The 18,971-nt window shown below is 45.9% G+C and overlaps 3 protein-coding genes across 22 annotated transcripts in view; 1 reads left to right on the forward strand and 2 right to left on the reverse strand.

Annotated features, from left to right (window-relative positions):
• The window catches only part of LOC132910871 (serine/threonine-protein kinase MARK2-like), a 53,158-nt gene extending 46,246 nt beyond the window's left edge, over nucleotides 1-6,912 (reverse strand). For 12 of the 18 annotated variants that reach the window (XM_060966979.1, XM_060966980.1, XM_060966985.1 and 9 more), the window contains exon 1: nucleotides 1,673-1,815. Coding sequence is in view for 5 of the 18 variants with exons in the window: in XM_060966994.1 (XP_060822977.1) it covers nucleotides 1,673-1,747 (75 nt within the window). In the remaining 13 variants the exon portion in view is untranslated. Of the gene's footprint in view, nucleotides 1-1,672; nucleotides 1,816-2,453; nucleotides 2,473-5,499; nucleotides 5,632-5,685 lie in introns of those variants that run through there. The other 6 variants (XM_060966994.1, XM_060966995.1, XM_060966992.1 and 3 more) reach the window with 6 other exon arrangements.
• A 178-nt stretch (nucleotides 6,913-7,090) lies between these two features.
• On the reverse strand, nucleotides 7,091-8,764 carry LOC132910886 (macro domain-containing protein CT2219-like). Of its 3 annotated transcripts, none has more exons than XM_060967032.1 (6): nucleotides 8,616-8,764; nucleotides 8,314-8,443; nucleotides 7,841-8,098; nucleotides 7,636-7,752; nucleotides 7,371-7,579; nucleotides 7,091-7,287 (listed from the first exon to the last, which is right to left on the reverse strand). In XM_060967032.1, the coding sequence occupies exons 2-6, from the start codon at nucleotides 8,333-8,335 to the stop codon at nucleotides 7,201-7,203; spliced, it is 693 nt and encodes a 230-aa protein (XP_060823015.1). In that variant the 5' UTR covers nucleotides 8,336-8,443; nucleotides 8,616-8,764; the 3' UTR covers nucleotides 7,091-7,200. The 3 variants fall into 3 exon arrangements, with proteins under 3 accessions (XP_060823015.1, XP_060823014.1, XP_060823016.1); XM_060967031.1 differs by having other exon boundaries at nucleotides 8,514-8,739; XM_060967033.1 differs by having other exon boundaries at nucleotides 8,565-8,738.
• A 1,056-nt stretch (nucleotides 8,765-9,820) lies between these two features.
• LOC132910885 (uncharacterized) lies at nucleotides 9,821-16,560 on the forward strand. The gene is made up of 7 exons (XM_060967029.1): nucleotides 9,821-10,069; nucleotides 10,671-10,825; nucleotides 11,417-11,605; nucleotides 11,687-11,803; nucleotides 12,707-12,794; nucleotides 12,877-13,015; nucleotides 13,142-16,560. The coding sequence occupies exons 1-7, from the start codon at nucleotides 9,853-9,855 to the stop codon at nucleotides 13,350-13,352; spliced, it is 1,116 nt and encodes a 371-aa protein (XP_060823012.1). The 5' UTR covers nucleotides 9,821-9,852; the 3' UTR covers nucleotides 13,353-16,560.
• The last annotated feature ends 2,411 nt before the right edge of the window (nucleotides 16,561-18,971 follow it).

The raw sequence follows: 18,971 nt of genomic DNA on the forward strand, positions 1-18,971 counted from the left end.
AATTAAACTCGACTGACGTACACGTATGACCTTTATAAACGAGTCAGCGCCCATGCAATCCTGGTCGACGCATAGTCCAATTGTCGCCGCGATTTGACGAGCCGGTAATGCTAGACATTCTCGTCGATCTTTTATGAAATCGATCGACTAATTCTTCTCTATTCCGCCCCCACCCCTCTCTCTAATATCGAAAGAAACTTAGCTAAAACAGTCGATGGAATTCCATCAACCAGAGACGATACTTAGGCGACTTAAAGCGGTGCAACTCGAAATACGGGTCACTGTCGGCGTCGACTACGCCTAGATCGCTCGAAAATAACTAGTTGCGATTAAACGTACAGTTCGCTACGTTTCCTCTGGCGCAGTGCGACGTTGGCCAATTTCTCTCCCATTATCGAAGCTTCTCTTCAAACTTAACCGATCGGACGGATCGTCTGCATTTTACCGGTAAACGACGCGAAAATATAGAAAATTCGTATACTAGCCTGTTGGCTAATACGAGCAAGAAGAAGACAAGAATGGACAGCGTGGCGTAGTTCGTACGGGCCAGATCGACGAACACCGGATGTACGAGGGTTTCGGCCGTTTAACCGGCCGATAAACGGATCGCGCGTCATCGACCGTACTACCGAATAAGTAGATTCTGGCCATGTATATACCATGTATATACGTTCGATGTACCCTAGCTTGAAGGTCTATGGGACGTTAAACCGGGCAGCGTTGTACGCGATCGAGGAACTGACGATCGTTTCTGTGACGCGTACGAAACGAAGACGTGAAAGCTCGGCCGGTCCGGAGAATAAAGCGTTCGACGGCCACTACCGCCGAGAGAAAATTCGAAAGCAACCAGTCGTGAAAACCTGTTCAGCCGAGTCATCGAGTATCGTTCGTGTGCTGATCCGCGAGAACAGAATCCCAGCTAGTCGATCGAGGAAAAATCGAGTATTCGCGTAACGATCGCGATAATTTTCGATCGAGTAAACATCGCGAATCGGTATCCCACGAATTCGATCGTTCGGGTTCTCGATTATCTCATTTTATCGAGAAGCGTTACGTTAGTACACTGCGATACCTCGAACCAAAGACGTCACGAAGCACCTTTAGAATTACGCGTCCGTCACAACAGAGCAACATTACCAAATATACACGTTTACGCTCGGTGGACGATTACGCTCGCGGTAACCGTATTCTCCGCAGCAACGACCATCTTTTTATCTTCCACGATACCAGTTGTACGATTCTGCTCGCAACATCAACGCGTCGTTTCGCGAGGTCGTTACGCGAATTCGTTTCTCGGTTACCGCGGACGTAACCCTTCTTCCAGGCGTAATCGTTCAACCTTCAACCATACCCTTAACACGTTTTGCGTGACAAGGCACATTATCGACCGACGAAACGGCGACCGTGTCGTTCCTGCGGTGATTACATTTTCTTCGGTCAGAGAAATGGAAAATATAGTTGGAACGCGAACGTACGAGATCGCAGCTCGCAGAGTCTCGGAGCGCGCGCCAACCGATCGCAGAAGCCTGACATTTTCAAGCGCTTTATGGTGCGCGGAAAGGACACGTTCGCACGAGCCCGCAGACACGGCGTGCCGTTTCGTCCTCGAGAAAGAACAGTTACGATTACACGAGCGTAACGAGCTTGGCGTTCCTCATGTTTTCGTACTTACTTTGGAGTTTGTGACGTGGTCGGCCGGCACTGATTCTGGAACGGTTTGCAAAGTGCTCCGCATACTAGCGGACATTGTAGGCCAGCCAGTTTCACTGCCTCAAACCCTCCAACGCTTCGACGATGCACCCTCTCCCCCTACGCCTGAAACAGAATGTACGAACCAACGATTAAAACTTCCTTTTCGGGAACTGCTTTCAGAATAGATTCAACGTTTCATGAAAATGTATCTCCATAAATTTGAAAGACGGCCAAAGCTACGGTTGTCCTCGTGACCGTCGCGTCGATGGTCATCGATGCGAGATCCAATTTAATAAGTTTGGTCCATCGATCATCGACCGACCGTCCTTTGTTAATAACGCGGCCAACCGAATACGTTCGTTTCGAACGGCAAGGAGAATCTGCTTCGTTGCGATGCGTGCGTTTTTCACGCAACGCTCGGAATCTACGCGCTACGCTCAGAATCCCCTCGTGGATCGAGCGAAAATATCTTCGATTCGTCGGTGACGTTACCGATCATCGTGACGCACGATCGAGGAACATTGCCAAATGCCTTCGATCCGTTTCGCCGAGAAAAGTTAGTGCGATCTATTTGTCAGCCGCGTACCAATTCCGTGGAAAACGGTCTATCGACGATTTCCAAGTTCGATCTACCTTCGAGAGGAGTTGGGCGCAAACCCGAGGTTCTACGATTCGGTACACGAACGGGGACGTGAATCCTGCTGCGTTAAGTCAGCCATAGAAACCCGACCTGTACAGGTAGGCGAGAGAGTGAATCATACCTGGCTACCGACTGTACATCGGAACGTAACATCGGGCCAACTTTGGCTCTCGCCTGTCTGACCCGTGGTAAAAGTCTCGCGCTTCGTGCCGGTCTTTACGTATACAGGCTCGTGCGATCAGAGCAAACGAAAGCTCGGAAAATAGGAAAATCGCGTGTGAACGTATCGACTCGGGGAAAGCGGCGGCGTTTTCAACGGCGAAAAAGAGAAAACGATAAAGTTCGCCGCGTGGTGTATCCGAGCGTTCCAAATAGACGTTGCTTCTCCGTGTGACACTCGCGCACTGATGTTCGCTCGATTACCTTCTCGTCGACGCTTCCACCGTGTATCTCCTCGGACAAAACCGACTTTTCCGCCGATCGATCGAACAGTAAGAATTCGAAAAAAATGATCACCGAAGCGTAAACGGTGGACGACGATATTTTCAGTTTGATTTTTGCCAAAATTTCCATCCAACCATATGGAACGAAATCTCGTGACAACGAATGCGAACGGAGGCCGGCTACACGATAGCGAGGAAAAGGAAGTTATCGATGAAATCGCGCGCCTCGTGTCAACCTTATCGCGCGTGTACGCGTTCGGACGTTCCAACGCGAATTTCTCGGGTGAAACAAGGTTGGCGAAAGTCGTCCCTCGCCACAGAGATTATCCGTCCAGACATTATCCTTGCAAACGTCGCGATACGAAACGATTCCGTGTTGCTTCGACTAATTTCGACCGGAGAATAAATCGTCCAACGTTCGCTGCGACGCACACCCTTCGTCGAGACACAAAACGCAAAGCGACACGCTTCCGCCTTTGGTCGACCACTTTACAACGGGAAAGCCACAGACCGACAGCTCCAACATATCAAATATTAAGGACGTGTACGCGTATCTTGTGTATCCACTGCGCGTATCGCATCGGAGATAGTAACCACGCGACAAGATCCGTCAATGGGCTCGAATCCGAACGAAGGAGAAACAGGTGTTTCGAAGATAATTTTATTCGGACACCTGCGAGGCGTTTCCAGCTAATAATAGAATCAACGAGGGCGAGCGTGAGCGAATCGTTTGTGAATCGGTAAAACGCGGTCGCGTTCATATTCAGACGAATCGAGGAGAAGTTCGATCGGGAATTTCGCGGCGAAGGAATGACGCGTGCGTTAGCGTGGAAGGTTGAGCCGGCTGTTGAAGTGCGCGCACGACCGTGTCTACGATCGTGACTATACTCGTGGCCGCGGTACGAGAGATCGCGAACGCGCCAACGATTCTCTGGTTCGGTCGAAGGTGGTTTGCACTCGGAGCGTCGCGTCGGGCGAAATTAGGTTTCAGACCATCCCTATGAAGTGGGTCAGCGGTACACGCGCAGCAAGAGGTGGCCGCTACAACTACTCCGAAACTTCTCAAACCACCGGCCACCGCCGCCGCTACCGCTGCCGCTGCCACCGCCGTCCCCTTCGCGATCGTCTTTACACGCGAACGAAACGTTATCGTTTCGAGCTCGAGAATCTAACGAGCCGACGCGACTTACACTCAACAGAGTGAGAAAAAAGCGTGCGCGTTTCCTATTTCGGCTGAGTGATTCGGTGAATCGCGAGGAAAGTTTCCCGTTTGTTTTGCTTCGCTTTGTTTCGCCTTTCCGTTAATTGTAGCGCGCTAGCCACGGACCAAGACTATTACATAAACTCGCGAACCAGGGTTCCATAACGTAATCCAAGAATAAATCGTTGGCTAACGAGTAACAACCAGCACTCGCACCCCTCCTCCCTTTATACATCCTACCTACCTGTTCCCCTTCCTATCTATTTTCTTCGCTGGCTCGTTCACTAGGAAAAATAAAGTTTCAGATCGATCGAGAAAAGAACGGCAAAGAGACAAACGTGACGCTAAGCGGTGTAAACTTCGACGATAATAATACCAAGCTATTCGACAACAACCGGCGATACCTAACCGACAAACGCGAGCGCGCTCGTACGCAGAGATATACATACATACACACACACACATACGTATATGGGCACGTACATAGACAGTGGAAGTACGAGTAACGACAAAATGCCAAGCTTTTCGCGCATCGAGCGTGTTTGCCTTTTAAGAAACGGTGCGCAATCGTTTGGAGAACAATGCTCGGATATCTCGGTGATCGTGAACCGATGGTTGTGAAAGTACAGAGGGTTGTTCAAAATGATCGATGCTCGTGATATCGTTCGAACGACGACATCGTCCGATCGATCGTCCGATTGATGCAACCATCGACTTGTCGTTGCAAAAATTGAATACTCGCAAAATTGCTGCAAGTTCAAAACGAATAAACGAAATCGAAATAAGGAGAGAAATCGCGACGAAAAAATATTTTACGACGTACGATTGTAACAGTTTCGTGCAAAACAGGAAAACGCGATGATTCACGAATGATCGAAGACATCGATAAATCGATATTATAGCCGGTGATCGTTTGCCTGGGTCAGGGCGCGTCGATCGAAAAAGGTTGATAGCATCGAGAAGCGTGAGTAACTTGCGGCGAAAGGAACAAGGGGATCTGAGACAGGTAAAAATATATTTCGATTACGACGTGCAACACGTATGTACATATATACGTACATACATATGTTACGCGAGAAAGCGATCTTGACAACGAGTAAGCGTTGGTTCGGCGACGTGACCATTTTTCCTTCGCTTTTTGCAGCCGAGTCGATTTCACGCACTTTGACCGCTTTTTGGTCTGGAAACACGGTATTTCGGTGGTCGTGTATACCGCTCCGACATCGAAACGATACGTCAACGAGAAACCCGGCCCCCGGTCAGGCTCGAGGCATGCTCGTGACAGACGCGAACGAACAAAATGTGGGGTTAGGTCGGCGAACGAAAGCACGAGTAGGTGAGAGAGAAGCAGTGAGAAAATACGACGAGAGTCGAAGTCAAGGGGGAAGAAGCCTTTTCCGAGTTGAGAGCCACATCGGAGGAGACAGCAGAGAGAAGGAGAAATGGAAAAAAGGGAAGCAACTTCTCGCGACATGGTTCGCCGGCAACTCCTTCCTCTCGAGCCTGATTTTTTTCATACTTACCACCACGTTACACGATCGTGCATATAAACGAGCGATATGGTACGCGCGAGCGCAATTTCACGTATACGTAGATGGGAACACACGCGCATCCATACACGCCAGTCATACGAACGAAACCCACACCCACTTGTACTGCTAGGTAGGACGCAACACGGGGATATATCACTAGTCCGTTAAGATACGTACGCGTCGAGATGCATATACACGCGTACGAGTACGAAAGCAGCACGCGTTTATCTAAGGTAAAGTCTCAGCGTCGAAGTCGAGGTGCACGACGAAGACAGCGGTGGAAGTGGCGGCGGCGGCGGTGACGGCAGCGGCAGCGGTGGTAGCAGCACCAGCGGCTGTAGCAGCACCAGCGATTCAAGCTTCGTCTGCCGCATGCAACGAGTCTCCGATCTGAGATCGGCGACTAACACGAGAAATACACCCGAGAGACGATGGTGATCGGGTACCTCGGAGGCCGCACATCGGTACTCGCTCGTGTATAAAGGCGTGAGTGAGTGAGCGCACGCGCTAGCTCGCTCACACGCTATTTTTCTTTCTCTTCTCTCCTCTTCCCTTCCTTTCCTTGCTCTTCTCTTCTTTTCTCTCTAGACAACGTTCCCTCTCGTTCGTTCTCTTTCCACTACGCCTCCTTTCCTATCTTTCTCTTACTCTTTCACTCTCTATCCCTCTCGTGTGCGCGTATACTCTTTCACTCGGTCGTTCTCTGTCACTCTCTTTAGATGTCCGTCAGTAACCTAGAAAGCGGTGGCGGCGGCCATTCAGGATTACGGGACTCCGTCCGTACGTCCGCCTTGTCCGACCGATCGACCGAGGGGATACAACCTATGTTTCGTTCCGACCACGAAATCCCAATATTTTAAATTCGATTCGACCGTTACGACCGTTGCGATCGATTTTACTAATTCGACGATTTTCACGCCACGAACTCGCATAAGCACATACTCCGTTTTCGACGGTCGACGACGGCGACGACGTTGCTTTCCTAACGGTGAGACGACGAAAATGCAATCTCGACCATGTGATTGACCTTAAAATCGTGAAAACTGTCCACAAAAATGACACTGTACTCCTTGGACGCAAGCACTACTCACTAGCCGCGATCTTGGTTGAGAGAACGCACCTTCGCCACGACAGATCGGCAAGAGCACTACGGAACTATGGGTGTGCTCCTTTTGCCAGCGTTCTTACGTTTAGCTCGTCGCGAGATAAATCAAAACCGAGCCGATCCTTTGATCGAGCGGCTTCGATACAAGAGATATTTACCCATTTGTGACAGATTTTCCGTACGAGACGCACCACATTAACGACCGTCCCCCACCTATTACCACATACAGACATTACCACACTTCGATTTTTCAAGATGGCGACGCACCGTCGTCGGGTCGAAACACGATGCGGATGGGCCGTAAAGTCGCGGCGCTGTAATCGTACTGATCACCGACGCTCTGCGGCGGCGGCGAAAAATGCGATAACCCGCCAACATTCGAATCACCTATATACGCTCGCGACGCGTTTCCTACCATCGACGACCGAATTCCCGAATTCGCTTCGAACGGAGGAGATGTCTAGGAAAAATATCTCGTTTTCATGCTTTTCTACGAATATTATTCGACGAATGTACACTGATACAGTTTAGCTTTGTTCGTTTCGAGTTTAATCTCAAAACATGGGATACTTCTGTCAGAGAGTCGTCTAATCGATAGCAAAATACTTTTGTAACAATTCCTCGTATATGTCTTTGTCGGTTTTTAAGAACAGACAAAAGATTACTCTATCCACCTGCAATTTCAAACAGGTATCAGTATCTTGACGAGCTACATCGGACTGGAATGTAGCCATATTTCATCAAAATGAAATCTTACGCTGTCTTTGTTGTCGAGTAGGAACTTCTTGACCGTTGATAAAGCCACTTTGGCTGCTGGTCTTTGAGGATATCCATAAATTCCTGTTGATATACAAGGAAAAGCAATTGTGCGCAACTCGTTTGCTCTGGCAACCGTTAGACTATTTTCATAACACTCCTTCAACTTTTCTGGCTTTTCACCTTGCGGACCAACCGTATGAATGACATCTAAAAAGTTATACCCATGAAAATACTATCCCTGACTATGAGTTTGTCATACTAACGCTTTGCAGGCAACATATAAGCCCCGGTTATTTTTGCTTCACCAACACGACATCCTCCCAGAGTAGCGCACTCTTTTTTTAAATTTGGTCCAGCAGCTTTGTGAATAGCTCCATCAACTAGGGAATAGATATTTTACACTTCTCGATATACCGGGCTATGCTTTATCGATTCTTATTTCTAGGGAATATCCCTATGTATGAATACCTCCGCCGCCGCCGAGAAGACTCGAGTTTGCTGCATTAACGATCGCGTCTATTTCGAGGGAGGTGATATCTCCTTGCCATATCGAAATTTTCTTAGCCATTTCCTCCTCGACCTTTTCGACTTTCTCGAGATTCATTATACCGATATTTCCTTTATTTTTAGTCCAATATTCCACCCACGTTGGAATTTGGTCCAACGTAATTACGCTCCCTTTATAATATTTTCTTTTTTCTTCTAGTGGCATGGTCAAGAATTTCTCTATTCAACAGAAATTCAATGATAATCGACGACGTTTCGTGTCGTTTTATTTCCTATCGTTTCTACCAACATAACAAACAACCAACAGCAATCAAGTGTTTGCTCTATTTTAGAACGATATAATTTACATATCGATGTTCACGATCGTATCGAACGATCGACAACATCAGCTTTTACGTAACTATCGAAATAAACAAAATAATCGTTTGCCTTACGTTTCTCAACTTCGAACGACATCTTCGCTTCAGGATGATTGACAGACGCAGCAAAACTCTTCTGAACTAAGAAACGTTCAACTATGGGTCGAACTACGGCGGTAACTGCGAAACGATCGACGACGTTCGCCTGGAAATCAAAAATAATTCTCCTCTCACTACGCAGTTCACTTGGCCCTTGATATCCCCTCGTCCCTTACTCTGAGTGTCAACATAGTCTTCCACTCGAATAAATCGTTAACGACCTTTACCGATCATCGAATTCTACTTCCTCGAATCAAAAGTTCAAGCCAAATTCGAACCTTTGCAGCTTCGTATAGAATTCCAGTTTACACGGCGAGAACTATGCCAAAGTCTTGTTTTGTTTCTATCTCATCTGCGATCGTGACCGGTGAAAACGTAGTTGGAGGACAGTCGTTGCCGCAACGAAACTTGCATAGAGACATCTGGTGGAATGCGATGCAAATGTATCGCTAATTTTGCAATGCGTACGCGCCATCTGTTTCCATCACCGAATACTGTATTTAAACCGACATCTCTGTCCATACATGGTTCATACGCAAGATTCATTCTAATTTTCGAGTTTTAGATATATACGATAAATTCTTTCCATAGTTTACCGTTCTTTGGCCTCGTACATTACGCTCCATATACCGCGTATGCAATTAATTTCCTTATTTTTATAATTTTCCTGAAGCTGCTTAAAATTCGGCCTTCCATGATAATAAATACAATATAATAAAATACAAAATTTATTATAATAGATGTAACGTTGGTACGTATGGCGATTACCCATTGTGCGAAATCGCTAGATTCGACGAACATAAACTTATTCACGTTAGGTAAAAGTACGTCAGAACGCAATTTTAATAATCGAAAGTCAGAAGGATAATGACGTAAGTGGTAAGTAACGGTCGACATCGTTGCGGTTCCTTTTCGAAGAAGATGGTTTATATAGATATCGAATGACGGAACAGAGATATACCGTTATTTGATATCGTTCTATTTATGGGTCAAATGTCCAAGCTTTGTCAGAAAATTTTATCAAAATAAGGATAACGTAATCTTTAAACTTAATATTTTCGCGTACAGAGATACCTAACTTCTTTTGTCACTAGTCGTAGCTAGAACGGAATATTTCTCACGTTCGTTATTACTACCAAATACTACCGATAAAGAAAAGATTTCGAGCTATCTGTCGAAACGGGAGCATCGTTCGATTTTACTTTTCGTCGTCGTTTCATTCAATACAGTTGATGAATCATCGTTAAACAGAAATATCTATAGATCGAAGGCGCATAAAATTAATGAAAAGCGCGCCGACGCCGACGCCGACGCCGACGCCGACGCCGACGGTGACGTTGATGCCGACGCCAATGTCGAATCCAACTACAAAGTCAACGCCAACGCTAACGCCAACGCCAACGCTAACATTCAACGTCATCAGCAACGCCACCCCGAAGAGAAATACCGAACGAACCTGTATTCTTGTGCTTTATTTCACTACGTTTCTGTGTATAGGGAAAGACTTTGCAGCGCATGCTAAAAGCTCCAATTATCGATCCATCTGCGCCTGAGCTTTCGCGTTCGGCACACAAGCTTCGCGTACGTCGCCTAGGTGAAATCGTCTTACGTGCAATCGACACAACCGACCAGATCAGACTTATTTGTTTCATACTTGTCGACGTTGCGAGTACAGGCAAAGAGAAAAAGATGCCACACCGTATGGATAACACCAAGGCGATATTTATATTCTGTGAGTTTCTTCGATTAACTATCAGGCTTAGCAATAGGGTTGCTTAATTAAACTAAAAATCCAACTGATTCGATCGTGACGCAGCCAATCGACTTATCGTGCTGGTTACCTATCAAGTTGCCTTGTTCTGCTTTCATCACGTTTGCAACGTTACATCGAATATCATGTTGTAAAACTAAGGATTTTAATTAACCGAATAGTCGGAACGAGAGTAGGGGACATCGTGTCAGTCGAATTTCGCTGACATTTTCACGGGATTGAGATTTTCATCCCAGTGGTGCTGTATCCTTCTTGCTGTATTTTATAATTGCATCGTTAATTCGCTATGTTCTGTCGAAGAGTAAGATTTTAACGCGATTACCACGAAATTAAGGGAGCAACGTTTCACCAGACGCTCCATGCGATAGCGCGCTACGTCATTTTTACGGGGCGGTTTTCATAAAGTCAACTACCCTGGATCATTCGTTGGGAGTGACAGGGATGAGAAACTTTCATTGAAAAAGTCATCGACGCTCGCACCTTTCTGGGAAGGACAGTGGCGAAAAGATTATGATCAAGAAGCCTGGCTCGTCGTATCGTAACAAATGACATTTTCTTTCAGGGTGTGTCCTGAGTACCGCGTTCAGCATACCTAGCTCATCGCCGACGCCGCAAAAATTGGACGATCAACTATACACGACACGTCGAACACCGAAAATTCTCATCGACTTTCCAGGTTCCAAGTCCAAGTCGAAGACTTCGCCATCCCAGACTTTGGTAAGAACACTCTGCCACAACGTGAACGAACGCAATCGCGCGAACGATGTAGCAAAATGCGTTCGTCATTCCCGCAATCTGCACCAAAGTTCATTTCGTCGTCACTTTATTACATCTAGCTTTGATAGTAGTTCTCGTCATCGATATGCGTTCTCGTTATCTAATTAAACTCTTAGTAGATACGTATGCATTTGTTGCAAAACTATTATTTCCCAATCTGAACGTTTTATCAGCGCTCGCGATCCTTTTGCACGCGATTCTATCGTGTGACCTACGATCATGATTCTTCACCTCCCTTTTTTTTTTTATAAATAGTCTAAGCATAACCTGTTGCTCTTTTCGTATCGTTGTATTGACTACGATACCTCGACTCGATTAGCGATTCGGTTTGCAATTTTCACAAGGTAAAGGAATAAAGCCAGCTATTATCGTGCCGGAATATACTCTCGGTAGATCGATGTGCGATCGATTAAACGATTTAAACGTAGAATATGAGTCCTTACGAAGCTGTTCTATATTTATCTAGAGAACGGACATTTGTTTTAAATCTTCCTTTTGCAAAGAATAATCTTGATATCGATGCTTTTAAAGCTGGTGGGAAATTTGAACGAAGCGAAAAGTACCACTACAATGTCCTCGGAGTCAACAACGACGCATAGATCATCTTCCGTGGAGCAACCTTTGTATCGTCTGGACGGTAATAATGGGCAAGCTTGTATTCTTCTGCAAGTAGATGCCCTGATCACCGTGAAATATCGAACGAAGAAAGGAGAAGACGATGTAAGATAAGACAACGTAAAGAAAATGCAAGAGGAAAATTGTGAGAAAAGAATAAGGTATCGAATATTTTATTTTTTTTAGGAGGCGAATATTTATGTTCCGACCGACGCTACCGTGACCGGCAATTGCGATAACGAAAATACAGTGACTATGTTGCTCAAGTGGGATGCGTATATACTGTCATGGAGCTTCGCAAAGGTAGGTGACACGTCATTTTCTCTTGGCTACTAATTTCCTAATTATTTGAAGCCTAGAGCTTATAAGAGTCGCACCATCGTCGAACGACCTGTCAGCTGATTTCCAAATAATTTTATCAACATCTTCCTGATTACGCCGTAACATTGAATAACCTTGAAATGACCTTATCGTACGATAAATCATACATAATTTGACGTGCGTAGATATCATTTTGATAAACGATCCTGTGTACTATCCATCACTGCCAAAATTACTAAATTTTTAATTACTTTGAAGACATTCAGGCAAGTGGATATATTTTTACCGTGTAGGTTTACATCTAAATTTAGAAGCTTCAACCCCGTCCATAAGATGCGCACAATCGCTAACAATTACTGTTTTGTACCAAAGTTTTCCCCAGTTTCTTTTGGCGCGTAGTAAGAGTCGTCGTTTAAACTTTTGTAATCTATACGCATTTTGCAACTGCGTTAGCAATCTAACCGGCTTCTCCCGTACATGGAAATTAAATTAAAAAATTCAGATCGTTTTAACGAAAATATCGTACTTCAGGGAAGCTACGCTTTGAAGGCGATAAACTAATTTGTCTGGACAAGTAGACGCGTAATAATCTTCTTTCCTTTAGTTATACGCTTAGTTATACACGAGCCATTCCTAGAAACGGCCGAGGTCACGAATGTTGCGTTACCCTCTCTCTCGTACAAATCGATACGCGACCAACCCTTTTTCCTCCTTCCAATTTTCTGCGATTCTATTCTTTCGGCTTTTTCATCCGTGCGCGACGATTTTCGATTTCCGTTAATACGGTTTCATCGTCCGAAAAATTTATCGTCGATCCTCCGATCGAAATTGAACCGATTCCGAAGACGACGGTGAAATAACGGAGGGAACGAATTGCTTTTTCAGACACCCGGTGGTGAACGTTGGTACGTGGAGAAGATCGAACTAACGTACAACTCCAGCGATCGACACTTTGTAAATATCGATCAACCAAGTAAGTCGATTCGAACGGAAGGCTCGTCGCGCGAGACGTTCGTTTCTCCGATCAGGTAATCACGAATCATTTTTGTTTCAAGACAAAACGATTAGATTGAGTACCGGACAAAAGCACAGCTCCATGCTGTTCCCGACACCGGTTGGAAAGTCGTATGCTTGCAGCGAAGAAACGGAAGTTCAGTTGACCGATGGGAAAAATCACGCCATAGTGCTCCTCAGGTATTGACACGTATCAAGCGCAAAAATCAATCTTAGGAAGTTCTGCCTAGAGTATAGAGAATCGTGTTGATAATTAAGTTGGCGATAGCTAATAATCGGCGGATGGATTTTTATTCGAAATTTCAGGGACATGAAGCTGCAGCCGTTCAAATTCAAGAACAACGAGTTTGCAGTGGAATTCTCGTGCACGTCGTTGAGCGCGCGCGGATTTCGGGACGAAACAGCGCCTGTCGCGGTTGGTTCGACGTTGGCTGCTGCCGTTCTACTTACTATCACCGGTTATGCGGCCTATCGTTACTTCAAGGTGAAGAAAGTCAAATACGACACTATGGAGTAAGAGCTTTCTGGGGGACGCTGCCTAAGGCGATGCAACACTTGGAGAAGGACCAATCTTTTCTACGAGATGCTCTTCTCTGTGGTCGCGTAATCGTCGCTGTCGTGACGACGTGATACGATATTCTCTTGGTCCACCTTGATACAACAACTCATCGATGCAAACGTTCCTTCCAGAATCCGGAGCTGCGTTCGTTTGAAACTTATATCCCCACAGTATATCAACGTCAACGTTTTATCCATGATCCCTGAACGTTTGTAAATCATTATTCGCGTCGAACTATCCTATTCAGAGTTAACGACATTAACCGGAGGAAAAAGGAAACATTCGTGCGGTTATGATTGCCCAATTCGTGAAACGCCTTCTTTGCCATCCGTTTGGAACTCGTATCGACGCGTAGGCGTCAAATGAAACTTCATCGGTTCGTACTTTTAGGTCGGTCGCAAACGGCTACAACTTGTCTCTGTAAAAGTCGTTGGTTGCAAAAAAGATCGCTTGGGACGGATCGAAGTAACCAACGAGCAACGTTCGGCATAATTATTAATTAAAATACACCGTGTTCGTGTTAAATTCGTGTTCGCGAGCTCTGATGGTTGTATCGATAGATTTCCAATTGGTAGAAATCGGTTCGCTTTTCCCTGTCGTGGATAACGCGGATTAATAAACATCGTCTACGTAGGAGGGAATACTCGGAAGACTACGTCGTTCGCGAGATACACCACTCTCTTTCTCACATATCGTATACTTGAACTAAAATGTTTGTATCGTGTTTCGTACTTTTTATCGATAGCTAGTTGCGACGCGAATCGCGAGGAATCTCGTACACATAATTCTAACGTATAGCGAGCGATCTCGAAGCGGATTAATCTTTTCTACGTTACGATATTCGTTTATACGCGTGTTGAGTTGATGCCGTTTGCTTCCGATGATTTGTCAAATCCTTCGCTTCGGTAATTTATATCATAAAACGATAAAAAAAAAGTAGAGAGAGAGAGAGAGAGAGAGAGAGGGAGAGAGAGTGTGAGAGAATCGTCGATTTCCTGGAAATTCCGGGGAAGGAAAGCCCTGATTGGCAGCTGAGAGTAGATTCGTTAGAAAAACGAATAGCATAGACGAGTACAATTCTATCGCGGTAATACTCAGATCATTCGGCATCGGTCGACGGTTTCAGATTGCTAGTTTTAAGCTTTCGTCATTTCTTCCGTTTTCAAATGTACATAGTATTTAACAGCGTCGTCGTAAACGTATCGTGTCGCAAATGACAAGACTCAAATACGACATTTACTTTCACGTAATAAACCGCCGAATAAACTGTAGATTCTACTTCGTCGAGTAGAAATCGTTTCGCTGTTTTATTTTAAGCGCGTTTGAAGTAAACCAGCGAGACAAAAGTCGTGCGATTTACGAATCGTGGATCAGCGTGTGGCATTTGCATTTTATATGTGTGACGATCGCTAGATTAAGTCGTTTCATTTTTATCTTCTAATTCTCGATGTAATATATCGTGTAAATATATTAGGACGCGATCGGCGAAGCTCCCTGTATAGAAAGCCCAACGTTTCCAACGAGAGAGAGAGAGAGAAAGAGAGAAAGAGAAAAAGAGAGAAGCACAGCTACCTACGTTGCTCGAGGGAAATTCAACGTTAACGCGTAACAAATCGCGTCCCGATTAATTATCCGTATCGTTTGTCCGACCCGTCTTCTTATCCTTCGCAACTTCTTTTTCTATCGTTCGCGAAACGAAACCGCGACGCGATTCGCAAGCTTTGACGATCGCGTCGAGTTTTCGTCTACCTTAAGTCTGTTCAAATTCGTTACTAATGTAAAGTAACATTCGTTACTACTCTATAGCGTATGGATAGACCATTGTTACGTATAAATACATATCTTAACGCGTAAACTTATCCCTGAGACGATCGAGCGAAGGAATCGACGGTGAGCCGTCGCGCTTTGGGAACAGGCGAGGCGAATAAACGAATACACGTGGTCGTCGATCTTTAATTAACGATATCGTAAAGATTTTCGCTATGCGCGACTATGGAGAAAGCAGAAAGACGAAGCTTGACGAGACGATTCAAGGGGAAGGATATCGAATCGAACGGCCGATCGACGACTCGATCCCAAACGTCGTACTTAAACGTAATGTGCACGCGTGCGTATATGTTTACGCGTGTTTCGCAGGAATAATATTACAATTAGGGATATGTGCGTAACACGAACCTCTGTCTTCCAAGCGTGTATTAAAGTTAAACTTTCGTGTGTATATACCTATATATATATACACGCATAGAATACGTGTACATTTATATATACACACACGTATTGCACATGTATATGCATATATTTATGAACATTTACACACACGTATGTTATATACACTACCATACATACACAGACACACGCGTACACACAGAAGAAAATGTATTTGGAGAACGAAGGAGAGATATTATGGTTATCGCGTATCTCACTTATCGGCATACATATCTAATAAAATTGAACGTGAAAATTAACGTGGTAACGATCGATTCGCGATCTTTCGTCTATAGAACGGAGAAACGTGTCTTCTTTTTCACGTAACCGGAGAAATTCGAAGGACGTGCGTCTCGAATCGAATCGAGGATATTCTGTATAGGGTGGCGTGTGATGTCCGTTTGAATTTTTCGATACAATACAATTAGTTAGAATACGCCGGCATTGTTGATACGCAAAAATATGGTCTAGATGTAATTATAAAAATGTATTTTTGTGCTAAAGTCAATCTTATTATAAACATTATCGATAGATAGCGGTCGATTGAAGCGGTAGCTCGATGCCCGTGACTTTCACAGTTTCCCGTTACGAGGCGTTAGCAACGACGCAACGCGACGCGACGCGGCACGGCGCGGCGCGGCGTAGCGTCGCGTCGGCCAGCAATAAAATACACACATAGCGGGGGTTGTTAAGTACTTACGTTTATGGAAAAGAGATTACAGAGCAGGATACAAAGGTGAAACGAAGGCGCGAGGCCGCGGAAAACTACGATGGAACGGGATGGAAGCAACGAATCTCGTATTGCTCGACATACGCATATGCAGCAAGCTTTGAGCCTCGTAAGAATCGATGTAACGAGCGGCGCACGAGAAACAATGCGAAACGACGAGTTAGGTGGTTAGCGCGCGTCAAACAGAATTGTATCATATCGATCAAAAAATAAAGGCTGTTATACAAGTTTGTTTGTTGCGTGTTCTATTAACCGGAAATTGGTTGGCAAGGTGTCGATGAACAGCAGAGACGATCAGACGGAGGACAGAATTTGCGCGTGGACCGTAGGTAAGTACGTAGGTGTGTAGGTAGGGAAGAGAAAGAAAGAGAGAGAGAAGGGGATCGAGCGACATAATAATTTCGGCTGGTAGTCCGTGGAAGAGGGCGTGAAAAGCACAGTCGAACAGGCTTACGTTGGTCTCGTCGTCGTGCGGGGAGTCCCCCGGGATTTGCGCAACACGGGGTACAGTTGTCGATATAGTTCATTGTCGCAATGTCCATTGAAATCTCCGCGACAATAGGTGGAGCAGGCTGATCGCATTGTCGTTCGCGTACATCTCGAATCCCTCTGGCTGGCTGGCTGGCTGGCTGGCTGGCTGGCTGCCTTAGCTGACTGGTTGGCTGGCTAGGCCGATCTTTCGGAAAGATCGGGTCGGTAAGGAAAGGTTACGTCCGTTAATCTCTCGGATCTTACGGGGCCTTCTACTTTTGCTCGTTCGTCGATCGTAAAAAGTATTCCCCCGAAGGATGAAAATCGTTTGCGGAGGATGACGCGTCGACGCGTAACAACGGCATCGCGAGATAACAGCGATCAGCGATGTAAAAGGGGTTGGCAAAATAATTGAGCGTAATTGGTCAGGTTTGATGACAGATGCGATCCTAGCGGGGGTTCCAGGCACAAAGCAGGAACGGACGAACGAAGGAGGGATAGGGATAGGCAGAGGGATGCGGACGGGAACGGGGATGGCCTATAATTTATAAACTAGGGGCTGTTTTGGGGTAATTGCAGATAACGATGAGGCGGTCCGGATAACAAGCCGACATGGGAGTCACTGGACACCCTGCCACTCCAGCATCCACCGGTAACACCATAACCTTCGTTATATACGGCTATTCTCTCGTGCTCTGTATCGTTCGCATCGCTGTCCAACCATAAGTTACGTCACGCGTGACACCGCCGCGCGAGGGATCTCTTAATAAATCGCGGCTTCTGCACTCCCGTTTGATGGCGTTGCTTTAATTTCCGCCGCGTACGCGATTAAAGGAACGACGAGCGATGGGAAGAAACGTCTGGTGAAGGATAGCTGGAAGAAAAGAAAAGACGCGGAAATCATCCGCGAGAAGAAGATAGCGGCCGTTTTACCTAACATTTCGTAGCACGCGATCCGACTTTAACGGTCGAATAGGTTTTTCGTTTCCTCTTTAAAGCGTACTTCACACCTTGTTGAGCGAAATACGTACAGCGGTTAGCTCGCCGGGAATCCGTTTAGTTCGCAACAAAAGCCGCTCGAGCTACCTGTCCCCCCGGTCACGAAAACAAATTGCGACCATATTGTGACAAGCTAGCGAGCCTCGAGTGTTTGCTTTCGAACGATTAACTACACGATGGAGTTTGCGTAAACCGCAAAGGAGAAACGCCTACTATCGGATCGGATGTCGACAGCCGGTTAAACGGCGGCCGTTCTTCGATTAGCCTTCGCGCGTTGTCCCAAATTCGATCCGTTTCCTTATTACATCAACGTAAGAAGAAATACGGTGACGCGTGATATTATCGAAGCATCAGCCTCGCAACACCACCGCCAACTCGTCCGAGGTTGGCTGTCGCGTTTTAATCGGCCGTACACGTGGATGGACCGCGGAGACGCTTCCTGGAGGCGCTATAAATACAACTCTCGGAGGTATGACGCGATAATTACTCGATTCTCATAACGCAGCGAATAGCCTGGACGACTTGGCGGTGATAAGCCGATAAAAGAATGGCATGGCCTTGAAATGTTTGCACGGTCAGCGCAAGAATCGTCGTAACATCGCGCGTTTCGATTTCGTCCCTACGAACTCGTATAGACGTGTCGGGTATCGCCGGTCGAAAAGTCGTGCGAGCTTCTATCGCGTTTCGCGACTATCCGACGACCGAAGGGCGCTTCTACAGCACACTGTAAGCGCCGGAATTGAAAAACGTCGTTTCTCTGTTGCAAAATGTTCTACTCGCCAATGAGAATACCACGGCACAGAATTTAAGCGCAATTTCCTATTCCAAGTAGCTATTAATAACGTTAGAAGACGGTGCCACTGGGATGCTACGAACGTTTCGAGTCGATCGTTTCTTCACTTTTGTCTACGCCGTCTCTCTGAACGAATAAAAGACGTTTTTCTTTTTCGCGAACCTCGACCACGTTACACGACGTACAAGTTCTCTCTTGCCGTTGAAAAATTTGTTTTTCGTCGCCTACGGTGTTTTCTACAAACGCGCTTCGATCTTCAGCTCGACCAAACGAACGAAACTGATTTGTCGCCAACAAAAATTCAACTTGGTTTCCCGAGGACGAACCACGAACGCGAAACGAGGGTGTAACGTCTAATTAAATAAATCTTGGTTGCGGT

Source organism: Bombus pascuorum, chromosome 9 (genome assembly GCF_905332965.1).
Source record: "Bombus pascuorum chromosome 9, iyBomPasc1.1, whole genome shotgun sequence".
Taxonomy (NCBI): Eukaryota; Metazoa; Arthropoda; class Insecta; order Hymenoptera; family Apidae; genus Bombus; species Bombus pascuorum.